This window comes from Carcharodon carcharias, assembly GCF_017639515.1.
Source record: "Carcharodon carcharias isolate sCarCar2 chromosome 27 unlocalized genomic scaffold, sCarCar2.pri SUPER_27_unloc_1, whole genome shotgun sequence".
NCBI classification, from domain to species: Eukaryota; Metazoa; Chordata; class Chondrichthyes; order Lamniformes; family Lamnidae; genus Carcharodon; species Carcharodon carcharias.
Genome location: NW_024470624.1, coordinates 7316401 through 7344194, shown reverse-complemented (window position 1 = coordinate 7344194; position 27794 = coordinate 7316401). Strand labels below are relative to the sequence as shown.

The 27794-nt window shown below is 56.2% G+C and overlaps 2 protein-coding genes across 4 annotated transcripts in view; one reads left to right on the top strand and one right to left on the bottom strand.

The window, feature by feature from the left end:
* LOC121273630 (von Willebrand factor A domain-containing protein 5A-like) overlaps positions 1–6143 on the top strand; it is a 51312-nt gene extending 45169 nt beyond the window's left edge. Inside the window, exon 13 of the mRNA XM_041180775.1 lies at positions 6138–6143. Within this exon, the coding sequence (XP_041036709.1) occupies positions 6138–6143 (6 nt within the window). The remainder of the gene's footprint in view (positions 1–6137) is intronic.
* A 2352-nt stretch (positions 6144–8495) lies between these two features.
* On the bottom strand, positions 8496–24481 carry LOC121273739 (heterochromatin protein 1-like). 3 transcript variants are annotated; one of them, XM_041180895.1, is made up of 6 exons: positions 24124–24481; positions 21412–21597; positions 18942–19046; positions 13769–13867; positions 10585–10670; positions 8496–8618 (listed from the first exon to the last, which is right to left on the bottom strand). In XM_041180895.1, the coding sequence occupies exons 1-6, from the start codon at positions 24256–24258 to the stop codon at positions 8597–8599; spliced, it is 633 nt and encodes a 210-aa protein (XP_041036829.1). In that variant the 5' UTR covers positions 24259–24481; the 3' UTR covers positions 8496–8596. The 3 variants fall into 3 exon arrangements, with proteins under 3 accessions (XP_041036829.1, XP_041036830.1, XP_041036831.1); XM_041180896.1 differs by having other exon boundaries at positions 18942–19043; XM_041180897.1 differs by lacking the exon at positions 18942–19046.
* Between the last annotated feature and the right edge of the window lie 3313 nt (positions 24482–27794).

Sequence of the window (27794 nt, the reverse complement as noted above, 5' to 3'; positions counted from 1 at the left end):
CACCAACACCCCCCCCCTCGCCCCCCACACCAACACCCCCCCCTCGCCCCCACACCAACACCCCCCCCTCGCCCCCACACCAACACCCCCCCCTCGCCCCCACACCAACACCCCTCACCCCCCCCCACCTCACCCAACCACCCATCCCCCCTCACCAGCCCCCTCACCCCCCACACCTCCCACCCGGCTTTGACCTACACTGGCTACACCTCCCCCTACCTCCTGCTCACTGACCGACACTGGCTACACCACCCCCTGCTCACGGACCTACACTGGCTACACCACCCCCCACCCCCAGCTCGCTGACCTACACTGGCTACACCACCCCCTACTCCCTGCTCGCTGACCTACACTGGCTACACCTCCCCCTACTCCCTGCTCGCTGACCTACACTGGCTACACCTCCCCCTACTCCCTGCTCGCTGACCGACACTGGCTACACCTCCCCCTACTCCCTGCTCGCTGACCTACACTGGCTACACCACCCCCTATCCCCTGTTCACTGACCTACACTGGCTACACCACCCCCCCATGCCCCTGCTCACTGACCTACACTGGCTACAGCACCCCCTACCCACTGCTCGCTGACCTACACTGGCTACACCTCCCCCTACTCACTGACCTACACTGGCTACACCACCCCCTATCCCCTGCTCACGGACCTACACTGGCTACACCACCCCCCACCCCCAGCTCGCTGACCTACACTGGCTACACCATCCCTGCCCCCTGCTCACGGACCTACACTGGCTACACCACCGCCTACCCCCTGCTCACTGACCTACACTGGCTACACCACCCCCTACCCCCTGCTCACTGACCTACACTGGCTACACCACCGCCTACCCCCTGCTCACTGACCTACACTGGCTACACCACCCCCCCATGCCCCTGCTCACTGACGTACACTGGCTACACCGCCCCCTACCCCCTGCTCACTGACCTACACTGGCTACACCACCCCCCATACCCCTGCTCACTGACCTACACTGGCTGCACCTCCCCCTACCCCCTGCTCGCTGACCTACACTGGCTACACCACCCCCTATCCCCTGTTCACTGACCTACACTGGCTACACCACCTACTAACCCCTGCTCGCTGACCTACACTGGCTACACCACCCCCTACCCCCTGCTCGCTGACCTACTCTGGCTACACCGCCCCCTACCCCCTGCTCGCTGACCTACACTGGCTACACCACCCCCTATCCCCTGTTCACTGACCTACACTGGCTACACCACCTACTAACCCCTGCTCGCTGACCTACTCTGGCTACACCACCCCCTACCCCCTGCTCGCTGACCTACTCTGGCTACATCACCCCCTACCCCCTGCTCGCTGACCTACACTGGCTACACCACACCCCCCATGCCCCTGCTCACTGACCTACACTGGCTACACCACCCCCCCATGCCCCTGCTCACTGACCTACACTGGCTGCACCTCCCCCTACCCCCTGCTCGCTGACCTACACTGGCTACACCACACCCCCCATGCCCCTGCTCACTGACCTACACTGGCTACACCACCCCCCATGCCCCTGCTCGCTGACCTACACTGGCTACACCACCCCCTATCCCCTGTTCACTGACCTACACTGGCTACACCACCTACTAACCCCTGCTCGCTGACCTACACTGGCTACACCATCCCCTACCCCCTGCTCGCTGACCTACTCTGGCTACACCGCCCCCTACCCCCTGCTCGCTGACCTACACTGGCTACACCACCCCCTATCCCCTGTTCACTGACCTACACTGGCTACACCACCTACTAACCCCTGCTCGCTGACCTACACTGGCTACACCACCCCCTACCCCCTGCTCGCTGACCTACTCTGGCTACATCACCCCCTACCCCCTGCTCGCTGACCTACACTGGCTACACCACACCCCCCATGCCCCTGCTCACTGACCTACACTGGCTACACCACCCCCCATGCCCCTGCTCGCTGACCTACACTGGCTACACCACTCCCTACCTCCTGCTCACTAACCTACACTGGCTACACCACCCCCCATGCCCCTGCTCACTGACCTACACTGGCTACACCACCCCCTACCCACTGCTCGCTGACCTACACTGGCTACACCACCCCCTGCTCGCTGACCTACACTGGCTACACCACCCCCTACCCCCTGCTCGCTGACCTACACTGGCTACACCACCCCCTACCCCCTGCTCACTAACCTACACTGGCTACACCACCCCCTACCCCCCTGCTCACTAACCTACACTGGCTACACCACCCCCCCATGCCCCTGCTCGCTGACCTACACTGGCTACACCGCCCCCTACCCCCTGCTCACTGACGTACACTGGCTACACCACCCCCTACCCCCTGCTCGCTGACCTACACTGGCTACACCACCGCCTACCCCCTGCTCACTGACCTACACTGGCTACACCACCGCCTACCCCCTGCTCACTGACCTACACTGGCTACACCACCCCCTACCCACTGCTCGCTGTCCTACACTGGCTACACCACCCCCCCATGCCCCTGCTCACTGACGTACACTGGGTACACCACCCCCTACCCCCTGCTCACTGACCTACACTGGCTACACCACCCCCCATGCCCCTGCTCACTGACCTACACTGGCTGCACCTCCCCCTACCCCCTGCTCGCTGACCTACACTGGCTACACCACCCCCATGCCCCTGCTCACTGACCTACACTGGCTGCACCTCCCCCTACCCCCTGCTCGCTGACCTACACTGGCTACACCACACCCCCCATGCCCCTGCTCACTGACCTACACTGGCTACACCACCCCCCATGCCCCTGCTCACTGACCTACACTGGCTGCACCTCCCCCTACCCCCTGCTCGCTGACCTACACTGGCTACACCACCCCCCATGCCCCTGCTCACTGACCTACACTGGCTGCACCTCCCCCTACCTCCTGCTCGCTGACCTACACTGGCTACACCACTCCCTACCTCCTGCTCACTAACCTACACTGGCTACACCACCCCCCATGCCCCTGCTCACTGACCTACACTGGCTACACCACCCCCTACCCACTGCTCGCTGACCTACACTGGCTACACCACCCCCTGCTCGCTGACCTACACTGGCTACACCACCCCCTACCCCCTGCTCGCTGACCTACACTGGCTACACCACCCCCTACCCCCTGCTCACTAACCTACACTGGCTACACCACCCCCTACCCCCTGCTCACTAACCTACACTGGCTACACCACCCCCCCATGCCCCTGCTCGCTGACCTACACTGGCTACACCGCCCCCTACCCCCTGCTCACTGACGTACACTGGCTACACCACCCCCTACCCCCTGCTCGCTGACCTACACTGGCTACACCACCGCCTACCCCCTGCTCACTGACCTACACTGGCTACACCACCGCCTACCCCCTGCTCACTGACCTACACTGGCTACACCACCCCCTACCCACTGCTCGCTGTCCTACACTGGCTACACCACCCCCCCATGCCCCTGCTCACTGACGTACACTGGGTACACCACCCCCTACCCCCTGCTCACTGACCTACACTGGCTACACCACCCCCCATGCCCCTGCTCACTGACCTACACTGGCTGCACCTCCCCCTACCCCCTGCTCGCTGACCTACACTGGCTACACCACCCCCCATGCCCCTGCTCACTGACCTACACTGGCTGCACCTCCCCCTACCCCCTGCTCGCTGACCTACACGGGCTACACCACCCCCTATCCCCTGCTCGCTGACCTACACTGGCTACACCACCCCCTACCCCCTGCTCGCTGACCTACACTGGCTACACCACCCCCTATCCCCTGTTCCCTGACCTACACTGGCTACACCACCCCCTACCCCCTGCTCACTGACCTACACTGGCTACACCGCCCCCTACCCCCTGCTTGCTGACCTACACTGGCTACACCACCTACTAACCCCTGCTCGCTGACCTACACTGGCTACACCGCCCCCTACCCCCTGCTCGCTGACCTACTCTGGCTACATCACCCCCTACCCCCTGCTCGCTGACCGACACTGGCTACACCACCCCCTGCTCACGGACCTACACTGGCTACACCACCCCCCACCCCCAGCTCGCTGACCTACACTGGCTACACCACCCCCTACTCCCTGCTCACTGACCTACACTGGCTACACCACTCCCTACCTCCTGCTCATTGACCTACACTGGATACACCACCCCCTATCCCCTGCTCGCTGACCTACACTGGCTACACCACCCCCTATCCCCTGCTCGCTGACCTACACTGGCTACACCACCCCCTACCCCCTGCTCGCTGACCTACACTGGCTACACCACCCCCTATCCCCTGCTCGCTGACCTACACTGGCTACACCACCCCCTATCCCCTGCTCGCTGACCTACACTGGCTACACCACCCCTGCCCCCTGCTCACTGACCTACACTGGCTACACCACCCCCTATCTCCTGCTCGCTGACCTACACTGGCTACACCACCCCCTATCCCCTGCTCGCTGACCTACTCTGGCTACACCGCCCCCTACCCCCTGCTCGCTGACCTACACTGGCTACACCACCCCCTATCCCCTGTTCACTGACCTACACTGGCTACACCACCTACTAACCCCTGCTCGCTGACCTACACTGGCTACACCACCCCCTACCCCCTGCTCGCTGACCTACTCTGGCTACATCACCCCCTACCCCCTGCTCGCTGACCGACACTGGCTACACCACCCCCTGCTCACGGACCTACACTGGCTACACCACCCCCCACCCCCAGCTCGCTGACCTACACTGGCTACACCACCCCCTACTCCCTGCTCACTGACCTACACTGGCTACACCACCCCCTACCCCCTGCTCGCTGACCTACACTGGCTACACCACCCCCTACCCCCTGCTCGCTGACCGACAACTGGCTACACCACCCCCTACCCCCTGCTCGCTGACCTACACTGGCTACACCACCCCCTACCTCCTGCTCATTGACCTACACTGGCTACACCGCCCCCTACCCCCTGCTCACTGACCGACACTGGCTACACCGCCCCCTAGCCCTGCTCACTGACCTACACTGTCCACACCACCCCCTACCCCCTGCTCGCTGACCGACAACTGGCTACACCACCCCCTACCCAATGCTCACAGACCTACACTGGCTACACCACCCCCTACCCCCTGCTCGCTGACCTACGCTGGCTACACCACCCCCTAGCTCCTGCTCGCTGACCTACACCACCCCCTAGCTCCTGCTCGTTGACCTACACTGGCTACACCACCCCCTATCCCCTGCTCACTGACCTACACTGGCTACACCACCCCCTACCCACTGACCTACACTGGCTACACTGCCCCCTACCCCCTGCTCGCTGACCTACACTGGCTACACCACCCCCGACCCCCTGCTCGCTGACCTACACTGGCTACACCACCCCCTAACCCCTGCTCGCTGATCTACACTGGCTACACCTCCCCCTACCCACTGCGCACTGAGCTACACTGGCTACACAACCCCCTACCTCCTGCTTGCTGACCTACACTGGGTGCACTTGCCCCCTATACCCTGCTCGCTGACCTACACTGGCTACACCACCCCCTACCCCCTGCTCGCTGACCTACACTGGCTACACCGCCCCCTACCCCCTGCTCGCTGACCTACACTCGCTACACCACCCCCTACCCCCTGCTCGCTGACCGACACTGGCTCCCAGTCCAGCAACGCCTCCACGTTGTACTCCTGATCCTCGTTCTCAAACCCCTCTGCGGTCTCGCCCCTCTCTCTTCCCCCTCTGTCTCTCTCTAATCTTCACCCCCCACCACTCCTCTCCCCCAACTGATCTGAATCGCTCCACCATTGGCAGCCGTGTCTGCAGCTGCCTGGGCCCCGAACCCTGGAATTCCCCCCCTAAACCCCGCCTCCTCTCAACCTCACTCACCCTCCTCGTTCAAGATGCGCCTACCATCTGACTCTCTTTTGGTCTCCTGTCCGAATGGCATTTCGTGTGAGTTGATAGATTTTGTCAAGCCTCACCCCTCTGAAGCGCCGTACAACGTTATAGGAGGTAAAGATGCTTTTATGTCACAAGTTACCTTAATGTTCCGCAATTTCTCTCTTCTGCAAGTTAGAATTTAACATTCCACCTCTTCAATTTGTTTTTTTAGAATTCATTCTTACACAGGATTAGAGCGTCTCTGGCCAGGCTCAGTATTTATTGCCCATCCCCAATTGCCCCCTTGAGAAGGTGGTGGTTGAGCCGCCTCCTTGAGCCGCTGCAGCCCCGTGGTGTAGGTACACCCACCGCGCTGTTAGGGAGGGAGGGAGCTCCCAGGATTTTGACCCGGCGACAGGGAAGGAATGGCCGATATATTCCCAAGTCGGGATGGCGAGTGCGGCTCGGAGGGGAAATTCCAGGTGGTGGTGTTCCCCGTGTGTCTGCTGCCCTCGTCCTTCTAGATGGTAGAGGTCGTGGGTTTGGAAGGTGCTGTCGAAGGAGCCTCGGTGAGTTGCTGCAGTGCATCTTGTAGATGGTACACACACTGCTGCTACTGTGCGTCGGTGGTGGAGGGAGTGAATGTTGGTGGATGGGATGCCGATCGAGTGGGGGCTGCTTTGTCCTGGACGGTGTCGAGCTTCTCGAGTGTTGTGGGAGCCGCACTCATCCAGGCAAGTGGGGGTGGAGTGTCCCATCGCACTCCTAACTTGTGCCTTGTAGATGGTGGGCAGGCTTTGGTGGGGGGGAGTCAGGAGGTGAGTGACTCTCCACAGGATTCCCAGCCTCTGACCTGCTCTTGTAGCCACAGTGTTTATATGGCTGGACCAGTTCAGTTTCTGGTCAATAGTAACCCCCAGGATGTTGATAGTGGGGGGATTCAGTGATGGTAATGCCCACTGAACGTCAAGGGGCGATGATTAGATTCTCTCTTGTTGGAGATGGTCATTGCCTGACACTTGTGTGTTGCGAATGTTATTAGCCACTTGTCAGCCCCAAGCCTGGATATTGTCCAGGTCTTGCTGCATTTGGACGTGGACTGCTTCAGTATCTGAGGAGTCGCGAATGGTGCTGAACATTGTGCAATTGTCAGCGAACATCCCCACTTCTGACCTTATGATGGAGGGAAGGTTACTGACGAAGCAGCTGAGGTGAATGGAGAACTGAGAGTGGGATTGAGGTACACCGATGTACAGGCAGCTCTTGTACACTTCTCCCCTTTCATTCAGCTGCCTCCGCTCTCCATGTCGAGGAGCAGCTCGTGTGGGCTACCCACTGCATCAGGTGCCGCTACGGCAATCACACCGTCTTGGCTCAGCTGGACGCCAGGGGGTGTTTGGGGGCCCGTCAGGCACTCTGCCAAATCATGTCCATAGTCCAGGGCAACACCTGCGGGTGCCAGTGCTGCGGGCACCCTGCCCTGTCAGAGGTGCCGTCTGCCCTCACCGGTGGGCCTCAAAGGGCCACCAGCAGAAGCGCGATGCTGAGGGGGGGGAGGGGGGTCTCCCCACAGCGTCCAATCAACAACCCCCCCTCCCCCACCCCAGCTGATAGGGTGAGGGTTCAAATCCAACCTCGCCTGCAGGCTGTCGGGCCTTATGGCAAAACCCTTCCGCAGCCACTTGCCCGTCGGCCCCTCTCAAGCTACTGTGCGCTCGTGGTAGCTCGGGGGGCCGGTCTCGAGAAAGCCCAGCGCCATTGCATCGCCCCTTTCACCCACCTCAAGATGTCCGCCAAGTGCAGCTCGGGCAGGAGGTTTTCAAAATTAAAACAAAATACACAGCTCCCCAAAACGCAGTCGCACTGCACAGGGAGGGGGATATCTCTTCGATTTTGGGGTGCGAGGAGGAAATGCTGGGCCGGGGAGGGGCGAGGGGACGTCGGCATAGTGGTCATGTAGCTGGACTGGTAATCCAGAGGCCCCAGGCTAATGTTTTTTTTTGGTTGGGGGGGGGGAAAACAAGTGTTCAATTCCCACCAACCGAGAATTTAAACTCAATTAATAAAATCTGGAATTAGGAAGCCAGTTTCAGTCACAGGGACCGTGACGACCATCATCGATTGTCTCAAAAACCCCATTTGGTTCACTCGTGTCCCGTTCAGGGAAGGGGAAATCTGCCGTCCTTAGCCCGGTGTGGCCTACACGTGAGCAGAACCACCACCCCCCCAACCCCACAAGCCACAACAGTGCGGTTGTCTCTTCACTGCACCCTCTTGAAATGGCCGAGCAAGGCCCGCTCGGTTCAAGGGGCAGTTAGGGACGGGCAAGAAACGCCGGGGCCTCGCCCGTGACCCACAGAAGAATGTTTCAAAAAAAAAGACACCCTCGTGGCTGTGGAGATCTTCCAACTTCGGCGACTGGACAGGCTGGCGCCTGTTCAAATTTAGGGGCGCTGTCAAGACACCGATCTTTGCAACCCCCCACCCCCATGCCCACACCCCCCTACCCTTCCTCCTCCTGCCCCCCCACCCCCACCCCCACCCCACCCCACCCCCCGCACCCCAAATCAGACCAGACCACGCGAACAGACAGAGCCTGCGCCGCACTGAGAAAACAAAACTAATTTTTTTATTGGGCTTAGTAAACTACTCTGCACTAGCACTCCAACTATGCTCAACTCTCGACAAGCGTAGGCTGCTCTCCAAACTCAAGTGGCTGAACTGAGGCACCTGCGTGTGGGAGAGAGAGAGAAAGCAGCAGGGTTAACATGCGGGTCTCGCAGCCCCCGGAGCCCCAGTCGCACTTTGCAGACGCTTCGGGGAGGTACGGCGGCAGGGGGGGGGGGGGAGGAGAAGCGGAAGACACCACCACCCCCCCACCCCCGCCCCGTTGGGTTGGGCGGAGGTCGACGAGCTGAGGTACTGTCAGAGCGGAGCTTCACATCAGCAGATGCCAGTGGAACAGCTGCACAATACATCAGAATTAGGAGCAGGAGGAGGCCACTCAGCCCCTCCAGCCTGCCCCCGCCATTCAATAAGATGGTGGGTTGGTCCGATTGTAACCTCAACCCCACATTCCTGCCTAACCCCCACCGCCCCCTGCCCCCTAATATCCTTTCACCCCCTCTCCTCGCTCATCAAGAATCTATCTCGCTCCGCCTTAAAAATATTCCAAGACTCTGCTCCCACCGCCTTTCGAGGAAAAGACTTACAAAGACTCACCGCCCTCAAAAAAAATTTCTCCTCGTCTCCGTCCTAAATAGGCAACCCCCTTATTTTTAAACAGCAACCCGCCCCCCGCCGCCCCCCCCACCACCAACCCCATTCTAGATTCTCCCACAAGAGGAAACATCTTTTCCACATCCGTCCTGTCAAGACCCCTCAGAATCTGAAAGGTTTCAATCGAGCCGCCTCTCACTCTTCTAACCTCCAGCGGATACAAGCCCAGCCTGTCCAACCTTCCCTCATAAGACAGGTTGCCCATCCCTGGTATTAGTCCTTTTCTGAACTGCTTCCGACACATTTATATCCCTCCTCGAATAAGGAGACCAGTACTCTAGGTATGGTGTCAATCCCCTGCATAACTAAAGCAAACCTCCCTACTTTTGTAGTCAATTCCCCTCGCAATAAATGATAATATTCTATTCACTTTCCTGATCACCTGCTGTCCCTGTGTACGAACCTTTTGTGATTCACGCATTAAGACATCTCAGAGCTCTGCAATCTCTTACAATTTAGATATGTTTCTTTTTTATTCTTCCTGCCAAAATGGACAATTTCACATTGTCCCACATTATACCCTATTTCCAAGATCTTTCCCTTTATAACCTCCTTATGTCCTCTTCATAACTGACTTTCCAACCTATCTTTGTGTCATCAGTAAATTTAGCAACCATCCCTTACAGTCCCTTCATCCAAGTCATTTATATAAACTGTAAAAAGTTGAGGCCTTGGCACTGATCCCTCTGGCACATCCCATCTTGGCAAGCAGAAAATGATCCATTTATGCTTACTCTCTACTTCCTGTTAGTGAGGCAATCTTCTATCCATGCCAATAAGGTTACCACCTGCACCATGAGCTTTTATTTTCCACAATGAACTTTTTTTCTGGCACCTTATCAAATGCCTTCCAGAAATCTAAATACAGCACATCCACCAGTTCCCCTTTATCCACGCCACATGTGACTGCATCAAAGAACTCTAATAAATTGGTTAAACATGATTTCTCTTTCACAAAACCATGTGGACTCTGCCTGATTGCCTGGAATTTTTCTATGTGCCCTGTTATAAAGTCCTTAATGAGGCTTCTAACATTAAATTGGAAAATGGTCAATGTATCAATGGTCACAGCTCCTCACTCACTAACATACAACCTGTCCCTCTCTCAGACATCAGCTCCAGCCTGACTAACACACAGCTTGTCCCACTCTCAGATATCAGCGCCTCTCTCACTAACACAGCCTGTCCCACTCTCAGATACCAGCTCCTGGAATATGCCCCCTTTAACACTAAGACTGGGCTTGGCTCCCGTTCTACTACCAGGTATAAACGGGTGCCGGGTGGGTAAGGCGAGAGACACCTGTCTGGGTACGAGGCCGTGTGTCGGACTCCAGGGGGCGCATCAGGGGCCTGAATGAAGTCCGTGGTTCAATAATCAACACCGGGGGAGGGGGGGCAGATTTGCCTCATTACCTACCTGCCCTCGGCATCTTCAACATCAGCGTCTCCATCACTCCCACCCGGTAACTCGTCCAGTTCCACCTCAGCATCGGTGTTTAGCTCCTGTCAGCCAGAGGCAAAAGGACCAAGGTCACAGAGAGATGGCGGCAATGGGGTGAGGGCAGGTACTGGAACTGGGTGGGGGTGGGGGGGGTGGCAGGGTGTGGTGGAGACAGCGGCAGGAGAGACACCACAGGGGGGGGAGCATGGGGGGAGCTGCGGAGGGAGGGGGTGCGGGGGGGGGGGGGGGGGGGGGGGGGGGGGGGGAGCGGCGGGGGGGGGGGAGGTGGGGGGATGTAGAGACACTGGGATTGCGGGGAGGGGGGAGGGTGGCAGGGAGGAGGGGAGGTGGAGTGATAGAGGGAGGGGAGGGGAGAGATTGGGAGGGGTGTAGGGCACACACACACTCAGGGGCCCGCTCGCACACCCACGCAAATACAGGAACAGCTCTAACCCCAAGGACACAGCAACTGCCCACTGCAACAGACGGGGCGTTACAAAGCTCACAGGCAAGCGGATCAACCAGCCAGCCAGTGACTGAGGCAGCGTCTCTCACTGACCTGCCGTATCCGCCCCCAGCACCTCCCGAGATTGCGCTGGGTGTAAAAACAACAAGCTCCGGACACCTCCAGGCTGGTCTCCGCACAACCCCAGGGCTCGGGACAGTTAGCTTAGGCGGACGGTCGGGCAGAGTTTCCACGTCTCGTCCCGACCCGGTTCCTTCCCGCCGGGAAAGGGGACCGATGCGCCCACCCGACCCCCTCCCAGCCCGCCAATCCGTCGCACACCGGCCTTCACGTGCAAGCAGGGAGAAGGTTCCGCTCCCCTATCCCTTAGCTCTCCCTCTACTCTCTGATATCTCCGCTCAGCGCGCTCTCCGCCCTCTCCGATATCTCAGCTGGGCGCGCTCCCCCTCCACTCTCCGATATCTCAGCTCGGCGCGCTCTCCGCCCTCTCCGATATCTCAGCTGGGCGCGCTCCCCCTCCACTCTCCGATATCTCAGCTCGGCGCGCTTTCCCTCCACTCTCCGATATCTTAGCTCGGCGCACTCTTCTCCACCCCCCCCCGCCCCCCCCACCCTCTCCGATATCTCAGCTCGACGCGCTCTCCACCCCTCTCTCTCCGATATCTCAGCTCGACGCGCTCTCCACCCCTCTCTCTCCGATATCTCAGCTCGACGCGCTCTCCACCCCTCTCCCTCCGATATCTCAGCTCGACGCGCTCTCCACCCCTCTCCCTCCGATATCTCAGCTCGACGCGCTCTCCACCCCTCTCCCTCCGATATCTCAGCTCGACGCGCTCTCCACCCCTCTCCCTCTGATATCTCAGCTCGACGCGCTCTCCACCCCTCTCCCTCTGATATCTCAGCTCGACGCGCTCCCCCCATCCGATATCTCAGCTCGACGCGCTCCCCCCATCCGATATCTCAGCTCGACGCGCTCCCCCCATCCGATATCTCAGCTCGACGCGCTCCCCCCATCCGATATCTCAGCTCGACGCGCTCCCCCCATCCGATATCTCAGCTCGACGCGCTCCCCCCATCCGATATCTCAGCTCGACGCGCTCCCCCCATCCGATATCTCAGCTCGACGCGCTCCCCCCATCCGATATCTCAGCTCGACGCGCTCCCCCCATCCGATATCTCAGCTCGACGCGCTCCCCCCATCCGATATCTCAGCTCGACGCGCTCCCCCCATCCGATATCTCAGCTCGACGCGCTCCCCCCATCCGATATCTCAGCTCGACGCGCTCCCCCCATCCGATATCTCAGCTCGACGCGCTCCCCCCATCCGATATCTCAGCTCGACGCGCTCCCCCCATCCGATATCTCAGCTCGACGCGCTCCCCCCATCCGATATCTCAGCTCGACGCGCTCCCCCCTATCCGATATCTCAGCTCGACGCGCTCCCCCCATCCGATATCTCAGCTCGACGCGCTCCCCCCATCCGATATCTCAGCTCGACGCGCTCCCCCCATCCGATATCTCAGCTCGACGCGCTCCCCCCATCCGATATCTCAGCTCGACGCGCTCCCCCCATCCGATATCTCAGCTCGACGCGCTCCCCCCATCCGATATCTCAGCTCGACGCGCTCCCCCCATCCGATATCTCAGCTCGACGCGCTCCCCCCATCCGATATCTCAGCTCGACGCGCTCCCCCCATCCGATATCTCAGCTCGACGCGCTCCCCCCATCCGATATCTCAGCTCGACGCGCTCCCCCCATCCGATATCTCAGCTCGACGCGCTCCCCCCATCCGATATCTCAGCTCGACGCGCTCTCCCCATCTCCGATATCTCAGCTCGACGCGCTCTCCCCATTTCCGATATCTCAGCTCGACGCGCTCCCCATCTCCGAAATCTCAGCTCGACGCGCTCTCCCCATCTCCGATATCTCAGCTCGACGCGCTCTCCCCATCTCCGATATCTCAGCTCGACGCGCTCTCCCCATCTCCGATATCTCAGCTCGACGCGCTCTCCCCATCTCCGATATCTCAGCTCGACGCGCTCTCCCCATCTCCGATATCTCAGCTCGACGCGCTCTCCCCATCTCCGATATCTCAGCTCGACGCGCTCTCCCCATCTCCGATATCTCAGCTCGACGCGCTCTCCCCATCTCCGATATCTCAGCTCGACGCGCTCTCCCCATCTCCGATATCTCAGCTCGACGCGCTCTCCCCATCTCCGATATCTCAGCTCGACGCGCTCTCCCCATCTCCGATATCTCAGCTCGACGCGCTCTCCCCATCTCCGATATCTCAGCTCGACGCGCTCTCCCCATCTCCGATATCTCAGCTCGACGCGCTCTCCCCATCTCCGATATCTCAGCTCGACGCGCTCTCCCCATCTCCGATATCTCAGCTCGACGCGCTCTCCCCATCTCCGATATCTCAGCTCGACGCGCTCTCCCCATCTCCGATATCTCAGCTCGACGCGATCTCCCCATCTCCGATATCTCAGCTCGACGCGCTCTCCCCATCTCCGATATCTCAGCTCGACGCGCTCTCCCCATCTCCGATATCTCAGCTCGACGCGCTCTCCCCATCTCCGATATCTCAGCTCGGCACAATCCCCCTCCACCCCCGCCCCCCCGATACCTCCACCTGAGTGCTCCCGCCTCCCCATCCCCCTAGTGGAAAGAAAAGCATAATCGTTAGTCACCTCTGTGCCGTAGCCCTCAGAGTTGCTTGCGCCATTGGCCGGGCTGCACGCTGGCGGTCCGGGATCTTCCTCTGCCATTGCGATGGGTTCCATTGGTGCCTGCGGGAAGGACAGACAGACAGGCGGCCATCAGTGTGAGCTAGGGAGAGCCGGCTGACCCAGAGCCTGCAGCGATGTCACATCTGTCAGATCAGGAGAGGCGGTGGCGCAACAGTCATGTCGCTGGGCTAGTAATCTGGAGACCCCAGGGTGGGGGGGAAACGGTGTGGGGTTCAAATCCTACCCATTGGCAGCCGGTGAAATTTAAATTCAATTCATAAAATCTGGAATTACGAAGCCAGTTTCAGTCACAGGGACCATGACAACCGTCACCGATTGTCGTAAAAAAAATCCCCATCTGGTTCACTCATGTTCCCCCCCCACCGCCTTTAGGGAATGAGGAAATCTGCCGTCCTTACACGTGACTCTCGACCACCCCCCTCTCCCCTAACCCACAGCAACATGGTTGACTCTTGCCCCCTCTGAAATGGCCGAGCAAGACAGTCAGTTCAAGGGGCAATTAGGGATGTGGGGAAAGGGTGGAGGGCAACAAATGCCCACGTCCCGTGAAAAGCTGTGCACTTGTTGCTTGGTGTCTCAAAAATCGCTCTCTTCCAGAGCACGAACCTAGGGCTTCAAGAATAAGACAATTAAAGTCTCTCTCTCTCTCTCACGCACACTTGCCATACAGTACCGGACGCGCGGAATCATTCCTCGCTTTCAGATCCCTCCGTGGTCTCGCTCCCACCCCATCCCTATCTCTGGAATCTCCTCCGGCCCCACGACCCTCCGAGATCTCCGTGTCCCTCCAATTCCGGCCTCTCGAGCGTCTACCCCTGCTCCCACCCCACCCAATTTGAATGCTCCGCCATTGGCGGGTGTGCCTTCAGCTACCTGGGCTCCCCGAGCTCTGGAATTTCCCCTCCCTGAACTGCTCCGCACCCGCCTCCTCTAAGACGCTCCTTAAAATCTTTGACTGAGCTGTCGGTCGCCTGGCCTCACATCCCCTTACGTGGCTCTGTCACCGCCCCCATGAAGTGCGTTCGCCCGCGTTAATTGTGTTAAAAGGCGCTAGGTGAATGCAAGTTGTTGGTGTCCGCGTTCAAGGGGCTGGCGCGGATGCTTGGGGGGACACAGCGGCAGTAGGTGGAAGTCAAACATTCCCTTTCATACGCTGTGGATTGCACATGCACAGGGACTGAGACACGCACAGCAACAGATGGGGAGTGAATCATTCCCTTCCACCCGCACTGTCAGAGGCACACACACACGCACAGACACCTTATGGCATCAAGCGGGAGAGAACCCTTCCCCCTTATACCCACTGTGCACCCCCACACCCTAAAACCCGGAAGCTTTTAAGTCACTGACGCAAAGGGCACTAAGGCTACTCCACCCCCAAAACCATGCAGTAAGGGGAAGGCAGCGAGGGGAGGTGGGGGGTGGTGGTTTAAGAACTCCTCCACATGAGCCTGACCTGCAAATTCACAGCCTGCAGAAGGCTGACAAGCGGGGAAGAGCTGACGGCTGACGTCACCTGACAGACGCCGACTGCAGTGCCTCGGGGGACTGACAGGGCAGGGTATTATTAGAACACTTGTGCACCCGTGAGCAGCCACAGACCCCACCGCAGGGACCAGCAACTGGAGGCTAGCGCGCACACTGAGGGAAGGGACGAAGGGGAAGGATTGGAAACTTGTTTTAAAAAGGCAGAGGATTATGATGAATGTGGAACGCTTGATTGGGGCTTGGTAGGGGAGTAGGAGACAGCTTTCCAAAAAATAAGGGGACAAACATACACAAATATATATATATATATATATATATATATAATATATATACGCACGTATATAGACTCTGAGAAAAAGTAGGAGAACGGAGGTGGTGGTGACAGCGCTTTCAGAGAGAGGGTGGGGGGACAAGTGGGGAAAGGGGCGGACCCGCAGAGCTTGCTCAAGAGGGTTAAGCTGGAGAATAAATCGGGCCGAGAGCTACGAGGCTCCCTACCTCTCCTACCTCCCTACCCCCTCCCTGAGAGTGGGACAGGCTGTGTGTTAGTGAGGGAGGAGCTGGTATCTGAGAGTGGGACAGGCTGTGTGTTAGTGAGGGAGGAGCTGGTATCTGACAGTGGGACAGGCTGTGTGTTAGTGAGGGAGGAGCTGGTATCTGAGAGTGGGACAGGCTGTTGGTTAGTGAGGGAGGAGCTGGTATCTGAGACTGGGACAGGCTGTGTGTTAGTGAGGGAGGAGCTGGTATCTGAGATTGGGACAGGCTGTGTTAGTGAGGGAGGAGCTGGTATCTGAGAGTGGGACAGGCTGTTTGTTAGTGAGGGAGGAGCTGGTATCTGAGACTGGGACAGGCTGTGTGTTAGTGAGGGAGGAGCTGGTATCTGAGATTGGGACAGGTTGTGTGTTAGTGAGGGAGGAGCTGGTATCTGAGATTGGGACAGGCTGTGTGTTAGTGAGGGAGGAGCTGGTATCTGAGAGTGGGACAGGCTGTGTGTTAGTGAGGGAGGAGCTGGTATCTGAGAGTTGGACAGGCTGTTGGTTAGTGAGGGAGGAGCTGGTATCTGAGACTGGGACAGGCTATGGATGTGCTGTTAAGAAGGTGGGGTGGTGAGCAGTATTTTTGAGAGATTGACAGGCACCCTTTCTCTTGACAAGTGCCCAGATCCTGATGGACTTCATCCCAGCATCTTAAAAGAAGTGGCTAGTAAGATAGTTGACACGTTGGTTTTAATTTTCCAAAATACCCTAGATTTGGGGAAGGTTCCATTAGATTGGAAAATGGTCAATTTAACTCCCTTATTCAAAGGAACGGAGACAGAAAGCAGGAAACAACAGGCCTTAGGGAAAATGTTTGAAGCCTTATTAAGGATGTTATAGCAGGGCACTTGGAAAAATTCAATGCAATCAGGCAGAGTCCACATGGTTTTGTGAAAGAGAAATCATGTTCAACCAATTTATTAGAGTTCTCTGATGCAGTCAAATGTGGTGTGGATAAAGGGAACTGGTGGATGTGCTGTATTTAGGTTTCTAGGAGACATTTGATAAGGTGCCAGAAAAAAAGTTCATTGTGGAAAATAAAAGCTCATGGCGTAGGTGGTAACTTTATTGGCATGGATAGAAGATTGGCTCGCTAACAGGAAGTAGAGAGTAAGCATAAATGGATCATTTTCTGGTTGGCAAGATGTGATGTGCCAGAGGGATCAGTGCTAGGGCCTCAACTTTTTACAATTTATATAAATGACTTGGATGAAGGGACTGTAAGGGATGGTTGCTAAATTTGCTGATGACACAAAGATAGGTTGGAAAGTCAGTTATGAAGAGGACATAAGGAGGTTATAAAGGGAAAGATCTTGGAAATAGGGTATAATGTGGGACAATGTGAAATTGTCCATTTTGGCAGGAAGAAGAAATATATCTAAACTGTAAGAGATTGCAGAGCTCTGAGATGCAGAGGGATCTGGGTGCCTTAGTGCGTGAATCACAAAAGGTTCGTACATAGGGACAGCAGGTGATAAGGAAAGCGAATAGAATATCATTTATTGTGAGGGGAATTGAATACAAAAGTAGGAAGGTTTGCTTTAGTTATGCAGGGGATTGACACCATACCTTGAGTACTGGTCTCCTTATTCAAGGAGGGATATAAAACATGTCAGAAGCAGTTCAGAGGAGGACTAATACCAGGGATGGGCAGCCTGTCTTATGAGGGAAGGTTGGACAGGTCGGGCTTGTATCCGCTGGAGTTTAGAAGAGTAAGAGGTGATTTGATTGAAACCTTTCAGATACTGAGGGGTCTTGACAGGGCGGATGTGGAGAGGATGTTTCCTCTTGTGGGAGAATCTAGAACAGGGTTGAGAGGGGGCGGGGTGGGGCTCGCTGTTTAAAGATAAGGGGGTCGCCCATTTAGGACGGAGAGGAGAAATTTTTTTTGAGGGCGGCGAGTCTTTGGGAAACTCGAAAGGCGGTGGGAGCAGACTGTTGGGATATTTTTAAGGTAGAGTTGGATAGGTTCGTGATGAGCGAGAAGGGGGTGAAAGGATACTGGGGGGGCGGTGGGGGTTAGGCAGGAATGTGGGGTTGAGGTTACAATCGGACCAACCCATCTTATTGAATGGCAGGGACAGGCTGGAGGGGCTGAGTGGCCTCCACCTGCTCCTAATTCTGATGTATTGTGCAGCTGTTCCACTGGCATCTGCTGATCTGAAGCTCCGCTCTGACAGTACCTCAGCTCTTCAACCTCCGCCCAACCCAACCCGGGGTGGGGGGTTCCGCTTTCCCCCCCGCCACCCTGCCCCACCCTGCGAAGTCTCCGGGGGCTGCGAAACCCACGTCTTAACCCTGCTGCTTTCTCTCTCTGTCTCTCCCACACGTAGGTGCCTCAGTTCAGCCACTTGAGTTTGGAGAGCAACCTATGCTTGTCGAGAGTTGAGCGTAACTCTTTCGAGTTAAAACCAATAAAACCAAATTAACAAAATTGGGATAACTCAGGCACAGCCCCTAATTCAGGTCAGCTGTAAAACCAAGAACAAAGTTTAAAGGAACCTTACAAACTTTAAATCAAAATGTGATTAAAAGGGTCAACAAAACACCCCAGTTCCCCGCGGAGAGTTGAGCGTAGTTGGAGTGCTAGTGCAGAGCAGTTTAATAAGTCCAATAAAAGAATTAGTTTTTTTCCCCCCCTCAGTGCGGTGCAGGCTCCGTCTGGTCGCGTGGTCTGATCTGAATTTGGGGCACGGGGCCGACAGCTGCCATGGTGGCGGGGGGGGGGGGGGGCAACAGCTGCCGGGGGGGCATTGTTGGACAGCTCCTTCAAGGAGCCGGTGCAGACAGAGTGGGCTGAATGGCCTCGATCTCCGAGTTGCAGGATGGTTCCGGCGCAGGAGGCCCATTCGACCCGTCGCGGCTGTGTTGGCTCTCCCGAAGGGCAGCACACCCGATGCCCATTCTCCCCATAGCCCTGCCCGTTCTTCCTATCCAGGTAATAATCCGATTCCGCAACCCCCCCCCACCGCCCCCCCCAACCTCGTCTGCCCCCACCCCCAAACTCTCCAGCTGAAAGAGGTTCGCTGATGATCACGCGACGTTCAGCACGTCACTGTCGAGGACGCCCGGCGGAGAGGGTCACTCACCGCCTTGAAGCGCGTCTTCAGGCAGCCCGGCCTCGGGCGGGACCCGTGTCGGAGGCTCTTCGTCTCCGGCAGGTTCTGGCCGACCGTCAACGTCTCACAAATCTGCTGAACGACAAAGGGCGGGGGGGTTTTTTTTTAGTCCGGACGGCATTCCGGGCCGGCCTCCCATCCAGGAACGCCGCACGCGCCCGCCCCACTCCCCCGCGCTCGCTCCAACCCTGGGCAGCCCTGTACCCTAACGCTCCCATCACCCCCCCGGGCAGGCCTTAGACAGAGCAATCCGGAATCTAATACGCCTGCCACACACTCCCCCCCCGCCCCGCACCACCATCCCCCCCACTGCACAACACCCCCCCCATAACCCTGTATCAATTCCAAACTAATCCCACTGCCCCGCTCTCTCCCCATAGCCCTGTATCAATACCAAACTTATCCCACTGCCCTGCTCTCCCCCCCATCGCCCTGTATAAATCCCAAACTAATCCCACTGCCCCGCTCTCTCCCCATAGCCCTGTATCAATCCCAAACTAATCCCACTGCCCTGCTCTCCCCCCCATCGCCCTGTATCAATCCCAAACTAATCCCACTGCCCCACTCTCTCCCCATAGCCCTGTATCAATGTAAAACTAATCCCACTGCCCCGCTCTCTCCCATATCCCTGTATCAATCCCAAACTAATCCCACTGCCCCACTCTCTCCCCATAACCCTGTATCAATTCCAAACTAATCCCACTGCCCCGCTCTCTCCCCATACTCCTGTATCAATCCCAAACTAATCCCACTGCCCCGCTCTCTCCCCATTGCCCTGTATCAATCCCAAACTAATCACACTGACCCGCTCTCTCCCCATAGCCTTGTATCAATCCCAAGCTAATCCCACTGCCCCGCTCTCTCCCCATTGCCTGTGTCAATCCCAAACTAATCCCACTGCCCCGCTCTCTCCCCATTGCCCTGTATCAATCCCAAACTAATCACACTGCCCCGCTCTCCCCATAGCCGTCTCAATCCGAAACTAATCCCACTGCCCCGCTCTCCCCCCCATCGCCCTGTATCAATCCCAAACTATTCCCACTGCCCTGCTCTCTCATCGCCCTGTATCAATCCCAAACTAATCCCACTGCCCCGCTCTCTCCCCATAGCCCTGTATCAATCCCAAACTAATCCCACTGTCCCGCTCTCTCCCCATAGTCCTGTATCAATCCCAAACTAATCCCATTGCCCCGCTCTCTCCCCATAGCCCTGTATCAATCCCAAACTAATCCCACTGCCCCACTCTCTCCCCATAGCCCTGTATCAATGTAAAACTAATCCCACTGCCCCGCTCTCTCCCCATATCCCTGTATCAATCCCAAACTAATCCCACTGCCCCACTCTCTCCCCATAGCCCTGTATCAATTCCAAACTAATCCCACTGCCCCGCTCTCTCCCCATAGCCCTGTATCAATCCCAAACTAACCCCACTCTCTCCCCATACTCCTGTATCAATCCCAAACTAATCCCACTGCCCCGCTCTCTCCCCATTGCCCTGTATCAATCCCAAACTAATCACACTGACCCGCTCTCTCCCCATAGCCTTGTATCAATCCCAAGCTAATCCCACTGCCCCGCTCTCTCCCCATCGCCTGTGTCAATCCCAAACTAATCCCACTGCCCCGCTCTCTCCCCATTGCCCTGTATCAATCCCAAACTAATCACACTGCCCCGCTCTCCCCATAGCCGTCACAATCCGAAACTAATCCCACTGCCCCGCTCTCCCCCCCATCGCCCTGTATCAATCCCAAACTATTCCCACTGCCCTGCTCTCTCATCGCCCTGTATCAATCCCAAACTAATCCCACTGCCCCGCTCTCTCCCCATCGCCCTGTCTCATTCCCAAACTAATCCAACTCACACCTTTGCAGAGCGTATCCCCTTCCCCAGTCGCTGCCCAGCTTCCATTCCCCTTCCCCCTCCACCTCTGAGGATAGATGAAAGGGTAGGGACGGGAGGGTTGCGGCAGGGTGGGGGGGGTGAGTTGAGGGGGTGGGGTGGGGCAGAGGTGGAGTTGGGGGGGGGGGGGGGGGGTCAGCCCAGCAGAGCATGAGAAGAATAAGCGAGATCAAGTGGCAGCCTTACCCCGCTCCCACCGGCGACTTCCATAACCGGCCGCTGGTCGCTCTCTTTCCCCAGAGCAGAGCTGGGGCACAGCTGTGCTGGAGTTAAATATAGGAACACTTGCTAATTGGGAGGTTTGCCTCTGCAGCTATCGCATCTGACAAGTCAGAGGACATCACATGTATTTATAGAGCCAGCACGCAGTAATCCCACCCCCTCGGCCTGACTTTACTCAGCTCGGAGAAGGGCAAGGCAGCAGAGACTGGGTGGGGGGGGTGTAGAAAGAGACGAGGGACTAGTAACCCAGAGGCCCCGGGCTAACACACGTGCTGCCCCCCACAGGCCCGCAGCGACGTGTGTTCAACTCTCAACTTACCTGGGCAGGCTGTTCTGCCGTGGGCAGTGCCCGTTCCAGTTGGGCGTGGTACTCCTTGACCAGCCGGGGACAGCCCAGCAGGTTCTCAATGGGCTCCCAGGAGTTGGCCTTGGGGCTGTAGCCCTTCCACTTCAGCAAGTACTCCACGCCCCCCTCCATGTAGCGGGAATTCAGGATGGATTCCACCTGTAGGACAGACACACGGAGGTTACGCTATCACCTCACCGCCGCCGATTCACCATCGCTTGCTCGGTCGGAGCCACTCACCCAGCCTCAGGCCTGCGTCGGTCAAGCGCACCTCAGCTGCCGGGGTGGGTCAAAGGGGCAGCTTCAGGTTAGGGAGTCACTGTTCCTGCCGGTGTCCGCGGAGGTCGAGTTATTTAAAAAAAAAAACATATTCTGTCACGGAATGTGGGAGTCGCTGGCCGGGCCCAGCTTTTTTGCTGCCCGTCTCTCGTCGCCCCTTAAAAAGGTGGCGGTGAGCCGCCATCTGGGACCGCTGCAGCCCGCGTGCTGTTAGGGAGGGCGTTCCCAGGATTTGGACCCGGCGGCTGTGAAGGGACGGCCGATATATTTTCCAAGTTGGGATGGCGAGTGCGGCTCGGAGGTGAACTTCCAGGTGGTGGTGTTCCCCGTGCATCTGCTGCCCTCGTCCTTCTGGATGGTAGAGGTCGTGAGTTTGGAAGGTGATGTCAAAGGAGCCTCGGTGAGTTGCTGCAGTGCATCTTGTAGATGGTACACACACTGCTGCTACTGTGCATCGGTGGTGGAGGGAATGAATGTTGGTGGATGGGGCAGCGATCGAGCGGGGGGCTGCTTTGTCCCTGACGGCGTCGAGCTTCTCGAGTGTTGTGGGAGCTTGCTGTGCTCCCCCGAACGAGGTACCGAAACGTGGCAGGCAGCGAGATGGCAGCTCAGCGCCCCCTTTCTCAAGGGGCAATTAGGGATGGGCCACGTGCGGCGAACGAATCAGAAAAGTCGATGCACCGCAGCGGTGACGTGCCTTGCGTGACAGGAGATCACACCGTCGGAAATGCTAATAGCTCAGCCAGGGGAGGGTGCCTCCTGCACTGCAGCACTCCCTCAGTGCCCGCCAGGGTCTGTCCTGGATTACGGTGGGGGGGGGGGGGGGGGGGGGGGGGGGTGCAGGGGCTCACTTTTCAAGCGGCCCCTTCGATCGTGTTTGACATCTCGTCCGTGGGACGTCGACTAGTAAATTTTCAAAACCCTTTCAGAATTCGTCCTAAAAATCAGGTTTATAAAACCCCAGGTTGACAAATTAAAACCAAGTTAATCATACAAACATTTTAAAGTAGAAACGTCTAGTTTTTTTTCCCTTTCACATCTACTAATATTGCAACGATGGAGTCACCTAGTTTCAGACTAATAATATTACTGGTTACTGATTATTTAAGAACTGATAAAAACTGTTACTACTTGAAGTGACAGGCTTTAAATGTTGGCTGAACCATTTGTTTAACTTCAAAAGTCTGATGGCTTAAAAAGTGAGCAGCCACTAGTAATAGGAGTGGAAAGTTGTTTTTTTTTTAAAGCATCAATAACTTATTGTGTGTCAACAAAGGTTAACATCACTGGTGGTGTCACAGCACCAAACAAACAGTCGGTTACCCAGGCAACACCTTTAAGTGACCTCAAAGGTTTTTTTTAAAAAAAGAAAACATTTACTCACTTAGCTAGTTAGCGGCTGGTGAACCTGCGAACATCAAAAACTCACTGTGCGCGCACAAGCATTAACATCGCCAGCGAGCGGCACCAGCCAAGGCTAATTGTTGGTTAACCCAGGCATTCCCTTGACGTGGCCTTCCAAGGTTTCTGTTAAGGTTTATGCAAATTTAGCCAGTTAACCTAGTTAGTGGTTTGTGAATGGGCGAACATCAACCACTCAACTGCACAGCATAGGTTACGTCACTAGTTAGCAGCGATGCCGACCAACAAATGAGCGCAGGTCAACGTCACGTTAGCGGCGGCACCGACCAGCAAACGAAAGCAGGTCAATGTCACTAGTTAGCAGCAGCACCGACCAGCAAATGAACGCAGGTCAACGTCACTAGTTAGCAGCGGCACCGACCAACAAACGAACGGTCAACGTCACTAGTTAGCGGTGGCGCCGCTGACCAACCAACGAATGCAGGGCAATGTCACTAGTTAGCGACGGCGCCGCTGACCAACCAACAAATACAAGGCAACGTCACTAGTTAGCGACGGCGCCGCTGACCAACCGAATGCGGGGCAACGTCATAGTTAGCGACGGCACCGCTGACCAACCGAATGCGGGGCAACGTCACTAGTTAACGACGGCGCCGCTGACCAACCAACGAATGCGGGTCGTCACTAGTTAGCGGCGGCGCCAACCAGCAAACGAACCCAGGTCAACGTCATTTAGTTAGCGGCGTCACCGCCGAGCAACAAAAGAATAACGTTAAACTCACCTACCTAGTTAGCTAGTGGGCAAGTTTTACCAGCCTGCTAGTTAACAACCCTGGTTGGCCGTGACAAGTGATAACTTTTTGTTTTGGGTGGGTGGGTTGGGGGGGCGGGTTGTGGGGGCCCAAAAGTTAGTGGGAGTCAGGATTAGTGGAGTGCTAGTTTAGCTAGTTAAGGGGGCAGTTTGGAAGGTGTGTGTGTGTGTGTGTTGGGGTGAGGGGTGGTGGGGATTGGAAGGCAGCGACCCCCCCCACCCCCGGGGTTTACCTCGTACTCGGGTCCGCGCGCCGAGTGCTCGCTGCTGGAGCTCGAGCCCCTCCGGCCCCGGGCGGCGGCCCTGGGGTCGCGGCGGACGTTCAGCTGACTGACCGCGAGCGGGCGGCCGCGGCGGGCTTTGCGCATCTTCCCTCTCCCCCTGTCTCTGTCTCGCTCTCTCTCTGCTGGCTCCTCCCTCTCGCTGCAGCACCGAGGGCCCCTCCAACCACAACAAGGGCAACGATGACTGACTGACTGACTGACTGACTAGCCACCCTCCCCGCTGCTGCCGCCTCCTCTTCCCTCTCCTTTCACCGCAAAGCACCACCGACCACCGGGGCACTGACTGCGCAACGGCGGGGCAGCCGGCCCACTCCTCCCTTTATAAAGGCCCAGCGGCGCCCCGCCCCTCCCATTGTTAGGTCACGGCCAGATCAAGCCAATCAGGCGGGGCGAGGCGGGACTGAGGGGGAGGAGTTGTGTTCAGTGTGTGATGATTGGTTCAAGGCGTTGAGTGGGCGGGGTGGAGACGGGGCCTGCCGGCGTGGACACGCCCCCCGCCCCTTGTGACGTCACAAGGGGAGGGGTGGGGGGCGGGGTTTTTCTTTGGCGCCCCCCCCCCCCCCTCCCCCTTCACTCATGAGGGAGATGGAGGTGGGGAGGGATTGGCAGTTTTTATTTGGTCGAGTGGGGGGGGGGGCCCACCCCACACACCGCCCCCCCCCCCCCCCCCACCCACGACCACCACCCCCATCACCGTCACTCACCCACATCGCCGTCTGGCGCGCCAACCGACTGCAAACACGCCCGGGCCCCACCTGGCGGGCCATGCGAGATCCTATGGGTGGCAGGAGAGAGCGAGAGAGAGAGAGAGAGTTGGGGGGAGGGGGTGTGTGGGGGTGGGGAGAGACGGACAGCGGTGTCGTCCCACCTGGCCAGAGGGGAGGGAGGGTTGCTGGGCCGGGAACTCAGTAACACAAGAATTAGGAGCAGGAGTAGGCCATTCGGCCCCTCGAGCCTGCTCCACCCCCCCCCCGCCCCATTCGATAAGATCGTGGCTGATCTAATTGCAGCCTCGACTCCACTTTCCTGCTTGTCCCTCCCTCCCCTATAACCCTCGACTCCCTCGTCGATCAAAACTCTGTCTAACTCGGCCTCGGATATATTCAGTGACCCGGCTTCCGCTGCTCTGAGGGGGTGGGGGGGGGGGGGGAGAATCCCACAGACTGACCCCCCCCACACCGAGAGAAGAAATATCTCCTCGTCTCCCTCTTCAATGGGAGACCCCCATTATTTTTAAACTGTTCCCACCCTCGTTCTCGATCCCCCCCACCCCCACATGAGGGGGAAACATCCTCTCAGCATCCACCCTGTCAAGCTCCCTCAGGATCTTATCTGTTTCAATAAGATCACCTCTCGTTCTTCTAAACCCCAATGGGTACCGGCCCAACCTGCTCAACCTTTCCCCATAAGACAAACACCCTTCATCCCAGGAATCAGCTGAGTGAACCTTCTCTGAATTGCTTCCAATGCAAGTATGTCCCTCTTTAAGTAAGGAGTGCACTGCTGCTGGGTCAAAATCCTGGTACTTCCTTCCTAACAGCATTGTGGGTGCACCTACACCACATGGACTGCACAAGAAGGCAGCTCACCACCACTTTTGTCATGAAAATATAATAATTTTCATAATACTATTGTGATTTAGTGTAAAGGTAGATTCACGGTGGGGTTTGGATTAGTTTCCCTATGTGAGGTGTGTGTGTGTGGGCTTTAATTGAATTATAGACAGCAAGTCTGGGTGCTTTAAGTTATCAGAATAGAAACTAGGTTTGGAATGCTAAATACGTAAACATGGCTGAAGTTTTAGAATGGGAGGTGTTAAGAACATTCGCATTTTTAGATAAACCCGGGTAGTGAATTTCAAAGAGATGGTAAGATATTACACCTAGCCAAATGAGGCTAAGCCAAACAGCACGTTTATTTTTCCCAAAGATTACTGATAATATGAGTGCTAAGAAAGATTTATATTATGGGAAAAGCAAAGTTGCGAAAGCATATTGAAACAATGGGATTTACATTAAAAAGGGAGAAACATGTATAAAGGAGATGAGGCTACGTGTAAGGAAGAAGAAACTCTAAGGACTAACAAGTGTGAAAAGCCTCCAGCCTACAGGTATCAAGTTGCTGCCTATAGCAACCAAAGATAAGAGAATTCATTTTAAATATCACAGTCCAGGGTATTGTGTGCTTTGCTTTGGTCTGTTGAAATCTATGTTGTTGTACTGTTACCTTAACGGAGGTGTGACTGGGAGTCAGATTAATTCGGGAAGCCAGGAGTTATCAGTGTAATAATTTGTAGACCTATGTGGGTGCTTAAAATCATTTATTTTATTAATAAAGGTTCAACTTAGTTTTGTAAAAAAAAAAAACCTCTAAGGCTCGGTTGACTTATTACTACTGAACTCAAGGCACACATCTCAAATTAAAAATACAAATTGCAAAAACAGTTGTGGCAGCTGTTTCAAGTTTCCCTCTGGGATTTGAACAGCTCAGCATTTACCATCCGCCGTGTGCCTTAACAAAATTGGGGGCTATTTGCGGGATATATTTGAAACCCCTCGATTGGCTTGGAGTTGGTGAATCTTAAGGTTGCAAGCATGAGAAGCGCTTTGAATTCAGGAGTTGGAGTGAGGGATTTTTAAAGTGGCGGGACTACAAAAATGGCTGTATCCATGGCTAAAACCTTTATGGAAGTAGAGGATATAACTCTGGTTACAATACAAAAAACATCTAAGGGTGAGTTGGTGGATAAGTTGCAGTTGGGGGTTACCTGTCAGGGCAAAGAAAGCAGGCATAGTTGTCATGAGAGCACAGCATTTGAAATTGGAAGTGTTCCTGACATTAGTGAGCCACAGCTGGAATTAGTGAGACTCCCATTTGAAATAAAGAGGCTTGAAATCGAACAAGGAAAGGAACTGAGAAAACTTGAATTGGAGGCAGACAAAAAGGGAAAAAGGAGTGGAAATGAAAAAAGCTGGAACTACAGGCAGCAGAAGAAGAAAGGGAATAGGAGAGATTATTCCAAAAAGAAATGGAAATCCGAAAACTTGGTCTCCAGAGGGAGAAGTTAGCAATGGAAGAGAGAACAAAGGAAAGAGACTGAGAGTATCGGCTTAAAAAGTTGGATTTTAAAAAGGAGACTTCAGATGCTGAGGAAAATTCCGATGAGGAGAAAACCTCTAACCTAAAACCCAGTGGGGAGATGTTTAAATTTGTAGAAGCTTTTGTAAAGTTTGAGGGAAGGGACGTATCTGAGCAGATAGATAAATGGATGAATTGCCCATAGGAAAACTGGACGTTGTTATTACAATCCAGGTTGCTGGGTGCAGCACTGCTTCACTGTCAGAAGAAATGTTGGTGATGTGGTTTAAAGAAAGGCTATTTTGAGTGCATGTGAGTTGGTTCCTGAAGCACACAGGCAGAAATTTAGGAATATGAGAAAACAGCCTGGGCAAACTTGTATTGAGTTTTGAGAGAGTAAAGCAAAGTAATTTTGACCAGTGGATACGGGCATCGAAGATGGAGATGACATATGAAGCTCTTTGAGAAGTAATTCTCTTGGAAGAATTTAACGATTTAATTCCTTCGGTAGTGAGAACCCACGTGGAGGAGCAGAGAGTTGA

What these genes read in the sequence shown, in the direction of transcription:
- LOC121273739 (XM_041180895.1), bottom strand. Translation starts at nt 24,258, where the DNA reads ATGCGCAAAGCCCGCCGCGGCCGCCCGCTCGCGGTCAGTCAGCTGAAC. An exon ending in CTGAGGGCTACGGCACAGAG is followed by an intron (nt 10,671 to 13,768) that starts GTGACTAACGAT and finishes TCTGGCTGACAG; the next exon opens with GAGCTAAACACCGATGCTGA. An exon ending in GTTGAAGATGCCGAGGGCAG is followed by an intron (nt 8,619 to 10,584) that starts GTAGGTAATGAG and finishes TCCCACACGCAG; the next exon opens with GTGCCTCAGTTCAGCCACTT.